Below are 16683 nucleotides of genomic sequence, written 5' to 3'. Positions count from 1 at the left end.
TGGATAGTTGTACATTTTGTGTCATTTAAGAAAGAAAGAAAGACTTGCATTTATATAGCACCCTTCACGACCATCGTACGTCCCAAAACACTTTACAGCCAATGAAGTACTTTTTAAAGTGTAGTCACTGTTGTAATCTAGGAAATGCAGCAGCCAATTTGCGCACAGTAAGTTCCCACAAACAGCAATGTGATAATGACCAGATAATCTGTTTTAGTGGTGTTGACTGAGGGATAAATGTTGGAATTGGCTAGGACACCGGCGATAACTCCCCTGCTCTTCTTAGAAATAGCGCCATGGGATCTTTTACGTTCACCTGAGCGAGAAGACGGTGCCTCGGTTTAACGTCTTATCTGGAAGACGGCATCTCCGGCAGTGCAGCACTTTCTCAGCACTGCACTGGACTGCCAGCCTGGATTTTTGTGATCAGGTCTCTGGAGTGGGACTTACACTGTCACAACCTTCTGACTCAGAGATGAGGTTGCTACCAACTGAACCACAGCTGACACTTAAGGGTGAAATAGGTATAGCAATAAATGTTAATTTATATGTAAGTTTGCATTTATTCTAGTTAGGAATGGCAGGAGGCACAACACCATACGCCCCAGTGTCAATATTTCCATTTACAACATGTTTTGTTCTTGTGGCTTGTGTAAACATAAATAATTGTTCCATCCGATTAGTTGCAAAAAATGGCAATTTTTGTGTTGCGGACTTTTTTTGTTGCTGATTGTTTGAGATTTCCTCTAATACTTTATGCAGGATTTTTAAAATTGTAGGATTCCAAAAACTGCTGTTTCTTGCCCCTTGTTGCCAAGGCTGAACACTCAAAGCTCTTGCATTTCCAGTATTTCCATTGATTTCAGTAGAATTGAGCGTGTGGGCTAGGAGCCAAGACTGAGTGCAGAAACATCTTTTAGTACCTGGCTTTGAAAACAACAGGAAGGTGGTAATTCTAGCTGAGACCCGCTAGTTTAAAAAACAAGATAAATATGGAGATCCACAAATGCTGAGGGATTAGATTGTTGGAAGGCCTTATACTGGGGTATTTCTTTGATTGCCATTGGTGAAAGGATATCTTATTCACTTGGTTTGGCTGGGTTTAGATTCAGGTTCTGGTTATAGAAGAGCAGTGTTGCAACCATATTGTGGTACCAACCTCACATACTTTACTTTTTCAATACCAGAATCTTGATCATGGTTGAGGTTATGTTGCAGAGCATAGCTAGCATTCCCTGAATTTTCAAAAGCTATTTTTCTAAGAATTGATCTCCAAAGCCAGTAATTAAATCTTTTTAAAATCGACTTTATACATCTATAACCTGATGAGAACTGAGGCCGTGCTGTCTTTCTGTGATCTGGCTGATATTTCATTGGGAAAAACAAAGTCTGGTACTCTGGTGAAACCCTGTATTAGCACTTAGATGGTTTCCAGTAGATTGTCAACATGAGGAGAGGCGCTCCCACGGTCGCTTAGTCAAGTCAAACTTGATGAAGTGAATAATTTTTTATATTTTGAATATAAAGGAATTAACATAGAAATTTACAGCGCAAAAGGAGGCCATTTTGGCCCATTGTGTCCGCACTGAGCTGTGAGGAGGACGCTAAGAGGCTTCAGGGTGATTTGGACAGGTTAGGTGAGTGGGCAAATGCATGGCAGATGCAGTATAATGTGGATAAATGTGAGGTTATCCACGTTGGGGGCAAAAACACAAAGGCAGAATATTATCTGAATGGCGGCAGATTAGGAAAAGGGGAGGTGCAACGAGACCTGGGTGTCATGGTTCATCAGTCATTGAAAGTTGGCATGCAGGTACAGCAGGCGGTGAAGAAAGCAAATGATATGTTAACCTTCATAGCTAGGGGATTTGAGTATAGGAGCAGGGAGGTCTTGCTGCAGTTGTACAGGGCCTTGGTGAGGCTTCATCTGGAATACTGCGTTCAGTTTTGGTTTCCTAATCTGAGGGAGGATGTTCTTGCTATTGAGGGAGTGCAGCGAAGGTTCACCAGACTGATTCCCGGGATGGCTGGACTGACATATGAGGAGAGACTGGATCAACTGTGCCTTTATACACTGGAGTTTAGAAGGATGAGAGGGGATCTCATAGAAACATATAAGATTCTGACGGACTGGACAGATTAGATGCGGGAAGAATGTTCCCGATGTTGGGGAAGTCCAGAACCAGGGGACACAGTCTTAGGATAAGGGGTAGGCCATTTAGGATCTTATTGAATGGTGGTGTAGGCTCGAAGGGCCGAATGGCCTAATCCTGCACCTATTTTCTATATTTCTATGTTATCACAGGAAGACCTCCTTGATTACTTACTTACTAACCCTTGTTTCCTCTGTCTTACAAATTCACTTTCTACATTCTTGCTTTGCAATTTCAGCTTTACTTCCTTCCCGATTGAATTTGTTCTCGGGTTTGCATCCCCCTGCCAAGCTAGTTTAAACTCTCTCCAACAGCACGAGCAAAACTACCCGTGAGGATAACAATGTTAATGTTGTTTGTCATCTCAATAACTGCAAATATATGTTGGGTTGTCTTTGTTTTTGGATAATTTGTGTGGGTAATTTATTATGTCAAAGGCTCCTTTGCATTAATATTTTGCTTTTGTTAAATTCAGAATAGTGAATTATGTCCAAGATTACTTAATTTTTTGATGCATTTTCGAAGATTTTCAATGGTCTTCCTGAACTCCAAAAGAAGCCACTTGTTTTTTTTGTACTATCCTCAGTAAAAGTTTATACTAAAAATGTATTTCACTCTTTTAAAATAAAATAATCAGACACACAGGTGATGCAGATTTAATTGGTAGTAATGTCAAAGAAGTAATTGCACAGTGTATTATTTTGGCAAAATAAAACATATACTCTTGAAAATCCAAACTCTTAACTGTGGAAAGAATTGTTGAAGTGAAACAAATCAAGATAACATTTCCTGTACCATCATTTCCTCCCCCCCTCCCCCCCCCAATTGATGCCAATGTAGCAGATACATAAACCATACTTTTTTTCTCTTTGCACTATTGCAAAACCTTATTACAGCAGATATATTTTATTTTATGTCAAAGTCTAAGTTGACTCTAGGGCCCAGAATATGTTTCTAGATAGAGGAAACTATAGTGCACCTACTTCAAGGTGCTGAGTACTTATTACAATCACACTATGTTGCCATCATATCCTCATAGAGTTGGGGCTGGCTTTTCGGCTTTTACGTTTTTGGGGCGATAATGGTGGCATGGCAGGAAAGCTAGCGCCCAGGAATAGTTGGCGCCTCAGTGGGTAAGTTGGGCAGCTGAGCCCTGCGTTGGGGGAGCAGCACTAAGAAAGGCGTTGTACACCTCGGCGCTAGGATGGGAAACTCCCGAGCTAAAGAGCAGAGCCGGCAGCGCTCCCAGAGATGCCTGGATGGAGGTGGGTGGGGGAACCTAAAAAAAAAAACCCCACAAAAACATTCCCAAAACCTTGCCCATGCCACCACAACACAAACCGCAAAAAAAATTAAAAGAAAATACAATCACACTTACCTTAGGAGTCCATTACTCACCACGGGATGGTTGGACCGCCCTGATTTCCCAGGCAGTCATTGCGAAGCACGCTTCGGGGTGAACAGGTCGGGCAGGAGTTCAAACTCGCTCCGGTGTCGCAACCAGGGGCATTGCACATTGGCGCAGCACTTCCGGGCGGTGCTGCTCTGTGCCAAGGCAAAACCGGATCCGAGGATCGCTGCGAGGTGCTGGAGGCTGACCGCCCGCCCAGAACATCTCACCGCCACCATTGCCGCGACTCTGGGGCGAAAAATGGAGCGCAGAAGACATGAAAATCCATCCCCAATTGATGTTTGAAAATGTACAACAGCAAGAAACTGCGTTCGTCTTCATGAAATATTAATGTATACCATACTGCACGTTTTTCACTACTTGAGTATTAAGCTCTCACTGCCTTTCCACAAGTGATCTGTGTCTTGGACCAGTTTTTGTGCAAAGCATCAGGAGCGAGCAGAACGGGAGTAAAATATTACTCTAGTGTGGCCAGCCCACACTGCGATATGTGTGTGCACTAGGTCTGTGCAGCAGAGCTGGTCTCCAATCGTCTTGGTTAATCCTTGCCACACGGCCAAGACCTAGCTCTGTCAAGCCCGTGTGGTGGCTGGTGTGCAATGGCCACCACACGTTAAAAAAATCCACGCACAGGCATCTTCCACCCTTCAACATGTAGTTCGGGACCTGAAATATTAGGACCTTCATTGAAACACCTGTGAACTCATCCCTTTTTGGCGTGGAAACAAGTCATCCTCGCTTCGAGGGACCGCCTATGGTGATGATGTTACCTACTGCCACCTTTTTTTTGCTTCATCGGTTACTGAGAAAGATTTGCTAACTTAGCTTCTCGGGAGCAAGAGGGGGTAACAGGAGAGAGAAAAAAACCATTTGAAACCAGAAGAAAGTCTACTTAAAGAAGCTGATACTAATTAGAACTAAACTCCAAAAATGCTCGTCCAATTATACTGAATTGTTACTGTGAATTAATGAGATTTATTTACAGGAAAAAGAATTTGGACTCTCATGAAATATGAAGACAAGACTGTTTTGATCTACATTTGTCTATTTTCTAAAAGGTGATAAAGTGCTGGTGTACTAATTCATATTTTTTCCAGTAAATAAAATGGCAATCCATGTTAACAGTTTTTCTTTATCATTGCTGGTTAGTAAGATTGTTATTTTTTTGTGTGTTTTCCAGGACTTAATGATCAAGGATTATATAGAGTGGTTGGAGTCAGTTCAAAAGTACAGAGGCTTATGAGTTTGTTGATTGGTAAGTGTTTTGATGATTATACAGGTTAAAATAGAGCCAGATTCAGTTCAGAACTATTCATATTGAGGAAAATCATAGAATAGTCGGCCAGAATTTTCCAGGGGGTCAGTAAATATAAGAACGTAAGAAATAGGAACAGGAGTAGGCCATGCGGCCCCTCGAGCCTGCTCCACCATTCAATAAGATCATGGCTGATCTGATCATGGACTCAGCTCCACTTCCCCGCCCGCTCCCCATAACCCCTTCATCGTTTAAGAAAGTGAGCAGTATCGGTGGCGATTTGGGTGGGAAAGTGTTTTTTTTTGACAGTGGGATCCCGCTGTCAACCTGCTGCCAAGCACCTTTAACAAATGTCGTGTCTGTCAGCGCTGAGCAGACCCGACATGCAGTGGCAGGGGAGTCAATTAATCTCATTAACATCCAGTTGACAGATTATTAACGGGCTTTTTTAACTTGCCTTTTCACTTTAACTTCATGGTCAAGGGAACCATGCTGTTCGGGAACCACAGCTGTCAACCGGAGGTGGGGGTTCAGTGGCCGTTGCTCCAGTTGATTACTTGACAGCTTCAAACGTACAGTTAAAAAGTCCCATCTGACAGATCATCACTTTCCTCAGCCACAAGCTGATTCTCAGTCTGTTTCCAGCACAGATTCTGTAGGCTTTCCACTCTCCATCCAGTATCACCTCATTGGAAAAATTCTCACCATTGACAATGCTTCTGTAATCTCTACTTCACCTGCCATCTGTTCTATCAACATGGGTGCCCTTTATACTCCGTCACCTTGGTCCTCAGAATCCAACCACGATCAGCACTAACACCAGCCTTCTCTGCAATCACCTAATGCTGCACAGGACAGAGGGCATCAGCACCCGAGCCATTGCTGCCTGGAAGGCCAGGGATGGGCTCACCATTTACTTCACTTGACGCTGTACATCCTGGTTGTCATATGATGCGCCAGGTTGGCATCACCCCACACCAACACAATAAAGCATCCCTACAATATCCAAGCCATTCCTTTCACACTCACCACCGTTGCGGAGGGTACCATTACATCTCACCATTCACTGCAGTTCACTAAGCCACTTCCAAAGGCGCACACAAATCTGTTCAAGAATGCAAAATGTTGAAAATAAAGGTTTCATTGTTTGACAGCACATTAACAAGCATTACATGAACGTTGGATAGAACCCCAAAATGGCTACCCTTGTGTGTTGTTAGTTAGTATGATTGGACTAGGATGAGGGCGAGTGTGAGGGGTGGCTAGTGAGATGGGGATGTGATAATGTAGATAGAGGGGGATGGGTGGAGGTGCAAGGTAAGTTGGTGCGAGTAAGGATGTGCAGGAGTAGGGAAGGCAGAGTGATGGAGATGTAATGACGGGCACAGCAGAATGAGTGTCGCTTTGTACTAACATTTTGTGATCTAATGAGATCATTGAAAGGATTGCGCCACTGCAGCCAGGTTCTCCTGACCACATCTCTGCTCGTGCCCTCCTGTGCAATGTGCAACCAAGCTGTGTTGGTCTCCTGGGAGGTCTCTTCTGCTCACTGGAAGGGAAGAGGACCTCCCTGCATGCTCTGACTCCCTCCATAAGCATATGGAGGAAGTCATGGGAGAACCTGGGTACACCACTATGCAGTCATTGTCAGTTTTTGTAGCACTTCAATGCTGTAGAACATTGATAGCACAAACGTCAAAAGAAAGCTGGCCGTGGTCCCTTTAAGGAAACCGGCTGATGACATGCCATGAAATTACATCACCAGACCCGCTTCCTCTAATTGGGCCGGGAAATGTGCTGGGCAGTATTAACAAGCCCACTCAAGGGAAAATCATTTCATAGAGTGGAATGGAAGCAGCAGCAATTCTGGGTCTGCCTCCGACGTTACCCACCACTGATGCGTTGAGGTAAGTAAAATTACAGCCATAGAATCTGTTAAATATCGAATAACTCCATGAGGCTAAGTATGGTGAGCTAGTTCAGGCATGACCTTACTCCAGTTCATTCATTCTCAAAGAGAGGATTCAGCATGGCTGCCAACATTACATACACGTCTGCCAGTGACCAATAGGACTCCGACAGTCGTGCCCTCCGGTGGCAGGTAAAACCCAGTTAACATACATAACATCATTCCCTCCAAAGTCCTTGGTACAGGTGTATTTACAAATTGAGACGGTCTGGGGCCTTCCGCTCCCTGGTTGATCTTCTCAGTTCGAATCCAAGCTTGGGTGAGTTAGTAGGACCATTGCTGCATTGCGGAGCAGTCGGTCTGACAGGACTGTCGGGGATGGTAGGTTCGTCTTCGTGAATGACACAAGGGTCAACTGATGGTTGCATGTGTATTGGTTGGTCGATGATGTCATCTTCAATTTGTTCTGGGTTGTCTGTGAATCGCAGTTTGGTTTGGTCGATGTGCCTCTTGCACATTTGGCCATTTAACAGTTTGACTACAAACATCCTGTTTCCCTCCTTGGCCAAAACCGTGCCTGCAACCTACTTTGGACTATGACCATAATTCAGGACAAACACAGGGTCATGATACGGCCGCACGATTGTGGTACCATTGCTGCCGTTGTCTTCTGGTTTCAACATGATCATTGAGATCCGGGTGCACAAGGGAGAGCCTGGTTTTGAGGCCTCTCTTCATTAACAGCTCGGCAGGAGGGACCCTGGTGAGTGAGTGGGGTCTCGTCTGGTAACTGAGCAGAATGCAGGACAAGCGTTCTGTAGGGAGCCGTGAGTCACGCGTTTTAGGCTCTGCTTAATAGTTTGGACAGCCCACTCCGCTTGACCGTTAGACGCGGGTTTGAAAGGGGCAGACCTGATATGCTTGATGCCATTACGGGTCATAAACTCGTGGAACTCCGAACTGGTGAAACACGGTTCATTGTCGCTGACAAGGACGTCGGGCAGGCCATGGGTGGCGAACATGGCTCGAAGGCTTTCAATAGTGGCTGTGGATGTGCTGGATGACATGATTATGCATTCAATCCATTAAATACCACTAAAAGTATTTTGCCGAGAAAGGGGCCAGCAAAGTCCACGTGGATCCTTGACCATGGTTTGGATGGCCATGACCACAGACTGTGGAGCCTCCACAGGTGCGTTACTCAGTTGCATGCAAGTGTTGCACTGATGCATGCATGACTCCAAGTCCGAGTCAATGCAGGGTCACCAAACGTGAGACCTGGCAATGACCTTCATCATGACATTACCTGAGTAGGTACTGTGTAAATCTCGCACAAAGGTTTCCCTGCCTTTTTTTGGCATAACAACATGATTACCCCATAACAGACAATCAGACTGAATAGCGACGGCTATAAGGCTTAATTTAAATGGGAATGGCAGACCAATTTCTATTTAAGACGCACCTTTTTACGCTTGACAGTACAGGATCCTGGTTGGTCCAGGCCCTAATTTGGCGAGCCGTGACGGGTGACCCCTCGCTCTCGGGCATCCATGACCAGCAGCAAGTCTGCGGGCTGCGGCATTTCCACCCCGGTTGTGGGCAATAGTAGCCGGCTAAGTGCATTAGCACAGTTTTCAGTGCCTGGTCTATGGCGGATAACATAATCATAAGCGGATAATGCCAGTGTGGAACGAGGCATTGGTGTTTATACCTTTGCTCTCAGAAAACAATGAAATGAGCAGCTTGTGTCTGTTTCAAGCTCAAACCGAAACCCAAACAAGTATTGGTGCATTTTCCTAACCCCATATACGCATGCTAAAGCCTCTTTATCAACCATACTATAGGCTCTTTCAGCCTTAGACAGACTTCTGGACGAGTATGCAACTGGTTGGAGTTTGCCTGCTACATTGGCTTGCTGGAGCACACAAGCGACCCCATATGATGAGGCGTCGCAGGCCAGCACTAACCGTTTACATGGGTCATAGTGTACGAGTAATTTATTGCAACATAGCAGGTTCCTGGCCTTCTCAAAGGCTCTGTCTTGAGATTTGCCCCAAACTCAGTTGTTACTCTTTCTCAGCAACATGTGCAAGGGCTCTAGCAATGTGCTCAAACTAGGTAGAAAGTTACCAAAATAGTTGAGAAGACCCAGGAACGAACACAGCTCCGTCACACTCTGGGGTCTGGGTGTATTCTTGATGGCCTCTGTCTTCGAGTCCGTAGGCCTAATGCCGTCTGCTGCAATCGACTTCTGGTACCATGAAAATGCACTTGGAGCGTTTTAGCCTGAGTCCGACTCTGTCCAGATGACGTAGAACCTCTTCCAGGTTGTGCAGGTGTTCTGTGGCGTCGCGACCGATGATCAGGATGTCATCTTGGAACACGACGGTTCTCGGGATGGACTTCAGCAAACTCTCCATGTTTCTCTGAAATATGGCTGCCGCTGAGCGAATTCCGAAAGGGTATCTGTGGTATATAAACAGTCCTTTGTGTGTGTTGATGCACGTCAGTTTTTTTGAAGATTCGACCAGCTCCTGTGTCATGTAAGCGGAGGTTAGGTCCAGTTTGGTGAACGACTTCCCCCCCCTCCGCCCCGCAGGCGCAAACAGGTCGTCAGCCTTTGGTAACGGATACTGATTCTGTATCGAGACTCGGTTGATCGTTACCTTGTAGTCGCAACAGATCCTGACCGTGCCATCACTTTTCAACACGGGACAGTTGGACTGGCCCATTCGCTGAACTCCACTGGTGATATGATTCCTTCCCATTGAAGTCTGTCCAGTTCGAGTTCGATCTCAACCTCTCTCATGTACGGAACTGCCCGAGCCTTGTGATGGGCGGATCTTGCATCCAGGCCGAGGTGGATCTGCTGATGCCTGGTTTGAACAATGAAGGAAACTTGCTCAGCACTTGAGCACACGAAGCGTTATCCACTGATGATGAGGCTTTAATATCGGTCCAGTTCTATTTAGTTTTCTCAAGCCAACTCCTGCCGAACAGCATTGGGCCATTGCCTGGAACGATCCACAATGATAAATCATGCACAGCTCCATTGTACGATACCTTTATTGCCACGCTGCCAATGACTGGTATGAGCTCTTTGGTGTAGGTACGCAGCTTCGCATTGATTGGGCTCAGTTTGGGTCTTTTTGCCTTCGTGTCCCACAGCTTTTCGAAAGCCCTCTGGCTCATTATTGACTGACTCGCACCCGTGTCCAATTCCATGGATACTGGAACCCCATTTAATTTAACTTCCAGCATTATCAGAGGACTTTTGGTAAAAGAATGTACCCCATAGACTTCTTCGTCCTGTACCTCGGGTTGAGTTGCCTGTGCTACTTGATCCACGCTGGATCGATCATCCTCAGCCACGTGGGGTGTCGCAGCACGCTTGCTCGGTTGCAGACACATTCGCTGAAGGTGCCCCATTGTTACACAGCCTTTGCTCACGTATTGCTTGAATCGGCATTGATGGGCCCGATGCTGGCCTCCACAATGCCAACAAGGCAAGATTTGATTCACCCCCGATGGTGGACTTTGAGCAGTCACAGGTCATACGAACGTGAACGAGTAGGCCGTGTCATGTGCAGATCTGCCTGCCGACGATATTATTTTATGCACGGTACTTGCCGGTGAGTTCCAATGCTGGGAAGATATCTGTTTCGCATTTTCATCCGTGGACATGCATGCCTGGGTGATCACGATGGCCCTGCTCGGGTCTAGAGATTCAGCAGCCAGAAGCTTTCAAAGGATGACCTCGTGGCCAATGCCAAGCACAAAAAAGTCCCGCAGCATTTACTCCAACGCAGCTCCGAAGCTGCACGGCCCAGCGAGACGTCTTAGGTCGGCAACAAATTCCGCCACGCCTGGCCCTCGGAGCGATTATGTGTATAGAAATGATACCTCGCCATGATGATGTTTTCCTTCAGTTTAACGTGGTTCCGAACCAGCGTACACAATCATCGTAAGTCTTATCCGTTGGTTGAGTCGGTGAGAGTAGATCCTTGATAAGGCCATAAGTTTTTGACCCACAAACGAGGAGAACCGCCCTGCACTTAATTGCGTTATCGATTCCTTCTAATACGTTGGCTACGAAGTACTGATCGAGGCGATCAGTGAAATCCTCCCAGTCTTCCCTTTCCACGAATCTCTCCAAAATTCCAACAGACATGGTTGCGTAAAAGTTTGTATTTTTAACTCGTCGCCAATTGTTAATTATATCGAATAACTCCACGAGGCTAAGTACAGTGAGCTAGTTCAGGCATGACCTTACTCAAAGAGAGGATTCAACATGGCTACCAACATTAGATACACTGCTTGCACGTGTCTGCCAGTGACCATTAGGACTCCAAAAGTCACGCCCTCCGGTGGCAGGTAAAACCCAGTCAACATACATAACAGAATCTCAACACAGAAGGAGACCATTCAGCCCACCGTACCTGTGTCGGCTTTTTGAAAGAGCTGTCTAATTAGTCCCGCACTACGGTTCTTTTCCCCTTGCTCTGTAAATGTTTCCTTTTTAAGGATATATCCAATTCCCTTTTGAAAGTAACTACTGACAAAAAAAATCCTTTCATCTCCCTTTTGGTTCTTTTGCCAGTTATCTTAAATCTGTGTCCTCTGGTTGTTGGTTCTCCTGCCTTTAGAAATAGATTCTCCTTATTTATTCTATCAAAACCTGTCACAATTTTGAACACTTCTATTAAATCTCCCCATAATCTTGTCTGCTGTAAGGAGAATAATCCAACTTCTTTAGTATCTCCACATTATGAATTATATCCAAGCATGTGTGCAATGAACTGAACAGGACTGATTCAAAAATATATTTTTGCTGATTGTGGAAAGAATGTTACAATTTTAATGGTGTTATCGAGATGAGGGATACCAGTACTATGGAAAGGTATTTCCAACAGCCAAAGTTGGCATTGACTCTGTAGATCTAGTATCAAGACAATAAATTAGATGCTTATAATGAAGAAAGTTTAGTGTTTTATATAAAGGTCAAAATAAAAAGCTTCCTTGTCAATTATACTTTTACTGGAAAACAAATTTTAAATGTGTAAAACTAAAAAAAAAAATGTCATGAATGACATGGAGGATTTTACAATTCTGCTGAACACTTAAAAAGTCTAAAATTCATAGTAGGAATACCACTTGTTACATTTGACTATCTAGTGGAAAGTTACTTTGAAAATGTACATTATTTTTCCTGCTTCAAAGCACCAGAGTGGCAGTTGGATAATTGGTATCTTGTATATAGAACAGTATACACGCTTTGACACGGATTTGGGAGGGGGTGGTTGGGTGTTGTGTGGGTGGGGGGCGGGGAAACAGCGTGCTACCATGCTAAATGTAGGAGTTTTGTTGCTGAATGTTAATGTGTAGAGCTGCTCATAAATAGTTTCCACTGCTGTCCTTTGGAGTTCGTTGGATATATTCAAGAGGGAGTTAGATATGGCCCTTACGACTAAAGGGATCAAGTGGTGTGGAGAGAAAGCAGGAAAGGGGTACTGATGTGAATGATCAGCCATGAATCTTATTGAATGGTGGTGCAGGCTCGAAGAACCGAATGGCCTACTCCTGCACCTATTTTCTATGTTTCTATTGTCCTCCTTTACCCTTCCTTTAGCACATGTTAGAGATCAATCTGCTGACACCAAGAAAGATTGCAGCAAACAAAAATAATTTTTTTTGCCTTGCATGCATTGTACTGATGGCAGAGAAATCTTCCACATTTTGATGTCAGATCAAGCAACTCATTTCAGAGCTGATGGTCTGAATTTTTAAATAAGTATCTGTTGTTTTAATATCAGCAAGCTTAAACATATGACACCATGCTTCATTTAACGTTCAATATAACCCTAAATAAGATTGTTTTATTCCAGTGATTATTGTAAAAGTATTCAGAATAAATTATACCTCTTTATTACATTTAAAACTGGAATTGATGTGTAATTGTTTAAAGACCACTCTGTCAAATCCATTAAATAAATCCAGGTAATCTCTATATATTTTGCTTATTGTGTAATTTTATTTGAGAAAGAAGGAGGGAAGAACTCTGGGAGGATTAGGAATGTAAATTAGATTGTTTTTCAGAACATGATATTTTGGAATACAGTATAGGAATAATTTAATACATGGCGTATGGTACGTGAAGCATGCTTGGGGGAGTGATTTTGGACTTGTGGTGCCCAGAGCTTTCCACCGCTGGGGCTTTCCTCGCCTCATGTCTGGGTCTGTTGTAGACTCATTGCTAGAGATTAATTGCTGTGATTAGTCAACAACTCCATTATTCTTGTATCATGAGAGTACTAGATAGTTGAAGGTGAATTAGATGGACCGTGGACTTTTTTCATCTAGTATTTTTCAGCGATGTTCCGAGGAATCTTGGAAGTTACAAAGGTAGGTTAAAAGAGGAAAAACAACCCTAGAAATGAATACAAAATTAAAGCATTTTTGCAGTATCATAAAAATCTGAGTGGTTAGAGTAGGCAAAAGGAATGTGTTTATATTTTCTATTTTTTTGCGGTGAAGCTAGTTATCGTGTAAATGCAGCATAAATTCAGCTGCAGCTGGCACCAGAATGAGACTTCCTGGAGGGAGTTACTGCAAAGTGGAAACCACTTTGCACTGACACTGAACTTGTTGTGTAAATGGACCCCAAAAGATAAAAGTAGTGATTAGCTTGAAGATAAAATAGTTGAAGTATTTTTGTATAAACTTGTAGAAGTAGAAAATTGTTAAATTTGCACAAGATATTGATAATGCCACAGCTGGAATATTGCATACAGTACCAGACTCCACCCTCTCGGAGCCAGGAATGAATGAGAGATTGTAGTTATGGGACTTTTTTTTTTCCTTACTGGAACAGAGCAGGTTAAGCGGAATCTAACAGAATCTAACAAAATTATGAAAAGTTTTAAGAGAGTAAGTAGTGACGATTGTTTACATTGGTTGGTGAGGGAGACATAAACTCAGGATTGGATAAATGAAGGGGGTAGGAAGGAGCATTTTATCTCGGAGGAATATTCAAACATGGAATTCTTTATTTTGTAAATTAATTTTCAGGATATGGGCATCACTAGCAAGGCCAGCATTTATTGCCCATCCCTAGTTGCCCTTGAGAAGGTGGTGATGAGCCGCCGCCTTGAACTACTGCAGTCTGTGTGGCACCACCCCACACCAGCACCGTGCTTTTGTAATACTTTAGCTTCCTCTGCAGTGCCGGCTATGCTGGATCACTCTGATCTCCCAGCTGGTCATCGTGGGTGCACTTCTGGGCGGACAGATTGGGCAAGAGTCAAAACTACTGCCGTGTCGCAACTAGAGGTGTTTCACACTCGGTGCGGCCCTTCCCGGCGGTGCCACTCAGCGCCGCCGCAAAACCCGACTGGAGGATCACGACGGGGCGCAGGCGACCTCACCACCGCCTTTAACGCCGCTTCGGGGGCGAAACCCGGAGCTCAAAGGACTGGAAAATCCAGCCCATAAGAGTACAAAAGCAAGGAAGTAATGCCAAACCTTTATAAGACGCTAGTTAGGCCTCATCTACAGTATTGTATTCAATTCTGGGCACCACGCTTTAGGAAGGGCGCAGGATAGATTTACGAGAATGGTACCAGGGATGATGGACTTCAGTTATGTGGGGAGACTAGAGAAGCTGGGGTTGTTCTCCTTCGAGCAGAGAAGGCTAAGCAGAGATTTGATAGAGGTGTTCAAAATAATGAATGGTTATGATCGAGTAAATAAGGAGAAAAAGTTTCTAGTGGCAGAAGGGTTGTTTATCAGAGAACACAGATTTAAGGTGATTGCCGGAAGAACCAGAGTCAGCATGAGGAAACACTTTTTTACGCAGCAAATTGTGATCTGGAATGCACTGCCTGAAAGGGTGGTGGAAGCAGAATCAATAGTAACATTCAAAATAGAATTGGATAAATACATGAAAGGAAAACATTTGCAGGGCTATGGGGAAAGAGCACAGAAGAAAGATTAACTGGATAGCTCTACCAAAGAGGTGGCACAGATATGATGGGTTGAGTGGCCTCCTTCTCTGCTATATTATCCTATGAATCTATGAAATGGGATTAGAGTAGATAGCCCCAGTATAAAAGCTAGCACCAGCACAGGTGTGACTGCGGAATAATTCTGCAATTCTAAGCATTTGCTAAAGAGGATAATACAAGCTTATTATCCAATTTTTAAATCCACTTTTTAAATTTAAGGCATTTGAGACAAACAAATCTCTCAGACTAGAAAACACCTTTCGTAAGATGTGGTAAGGGACTAGGGAGAAAATATGTGGGACACTGACTTTCCTGAAGTAATCATTGATACTAATGAGGTCAGCAGGACTGGAGGTAAACAAACACAATAGCCAAGAATTTGCGGTCAGTGGCAAAGCGGCAGCGATCGTAGCTGACCTCGAAGAAAGCTGCCCACAAAGATTTCACCATCTCTGTGGCGAAAACGTGAGTTTTCTCGAAGTTAAATTGATTATAGCGCTGTAAAAGGAATCCCCAGCGGAGAGCAGTAGTGATATCATCAAGCTGTCTGTGCAGCCAGTCACATTGAAGAATTCTCACAGACCGTAAACCAGGAAATAAAATGCACTGATTCAATTCACTTTTTAAAAACTGTTCATAGAGCGAAATAAAGATTGGGACATACAGATGGGGTAAAAGTAGAAGCTGAAATAATATAAAGATGGGAGGAAAAGCAATGTGTGAGGAGGACACAAAAAATCTGCAACAGGACATAGACAGGCTAAGTGAGTAGGCAAACATTTGGCAAATGGAATATAATGTTGGAAAGTGTGAGGTCATGCACTTTGGCAGAAAAAAATCAGAGAGCAAGTTATTATTTAAATGGAGAAAGATTGCAAAGTGCCACAGTACAGCAGGACCTGGGGGTACTTGTGCATGAAACACAAAAGGATAGTATGTAGGTTCAGCAAGTGATCAGGAAGGCCAATGGTATATTGGCCTTTATTGCAAAGGGGATGGAGTATAAAAGCAGGGAAGTCTTGCTACAACTGTATAAGGTATTGGTGAGGCCACACCTGGAATACTGTGTGCAGTTTTGGTTTCCATATTTACGAAAGGATATACTTGCTTTGGAGACAGTTCAGAGAAGGTTCACTAGGTTGACTCTGGGGATGAGGAGGTTGACTTATGAGAAAAGGTTTAGTAGGTTGGGCCTCTATTCATTGGAATTCAGAAGAATAAAAGTTGATCTTATCAAAATGTATAAGATTATGAGGGGGCTTGACAAGGTGGATGCAGAGAGAATGTTTCCACTGATTGGGGAGATTAGAACTAGAGGGCATGATCTTAGAATAATGGGCCACCCATTTAAAACAGAGACGAGGAAAAATGTCTTCTCTCGGGTTGTTAATCTTGGAATTCGCTGCTCAGAGAGCTGTGGAAGCTGGGACTTTGAATAATTTTAAGATAAGGGGATAAGGGGTTATGGGGAGCGGGCAGGGAAGTGGAGCTGAGTCCATGATCAGATCAGCCATGATCTTATTGAATGGTGGAGCAGGCTCGAGGGGCCATATGGCCTACTCCTGTTCCTATTTCTTATGTTCTTATAAATGAGCTTTAAAAAAAAAAACATGTTTTTATTATTATTTAAAAACTCTTATAATTTTCTATCATCATGGAGAAATTTGACATTCCTCAAATATAAAAATCATTTTACAGGGCCAGAACGGTTGTTCAGCAGTTACTATTCCGTTAAAACCTCACTAAAACCTATTCTAACAAGGCATAACTTTTTATGGGGTGTTTAATAGCGATATTAAAGCTCAAGTATTTGTCAGTTCAACTGATTTCACTAATTGGTAGCTCTGGGGATCTCCACAGCGCACCTTGTGGCGGAACAGTGAATGACTGACCGCAACTTCAGGATTTCTGTGTTTAGCTGCGCTTGCGCTAAATCCTGAAGTTACGGCCAG

The 16683-nt window shown here is 43.8% G+C and overlaps 1 protein-coding gene across 2 annotated transcripts in view; it reads left to right on the top strand.

Annotated features, from left to right (window-relative positions):
* Positions 1-16683, top strand: part of arhgap10 (Rho GTPase activating protein 10) — a 279199-nt gene that overhangs the window by 186707 nt on the left and 75809 nt on the right. For both annotated transcript variants that reach the window (XM_070871493.1, XM_070871488.1), the window contains one exon: positions 4745-4819. In XM_070871493.1, coding sequence (XP_070727594.1) covers positions 4745-4819 — 75 coding nt within the window. The remainder of the gene's footprint in view (positions 1-4744; positions 4820-16683) is intronic.

This window comes from Pristiophorus japonicus, chromosome 2, assembly GCF_044704955.1.
Source record: "Pristiophorus japonicus isolate sPriJap1 chromosome 2, sPriJap1.hap1, whole genome shotgun sequence".
In the NCBI taxonomy this organism is placed as follows: domain Eukaryota; kingdom Metazoa; phylum Chordata; class Chondrichthyes; family Pristiophoridae; genus Pristiophorus; species Pristiophorus japonicus.
Note: the sequence above shows the minus strand (reverse complement) of the source record. Positions and strands in the feature narration are given on the sequence as shown.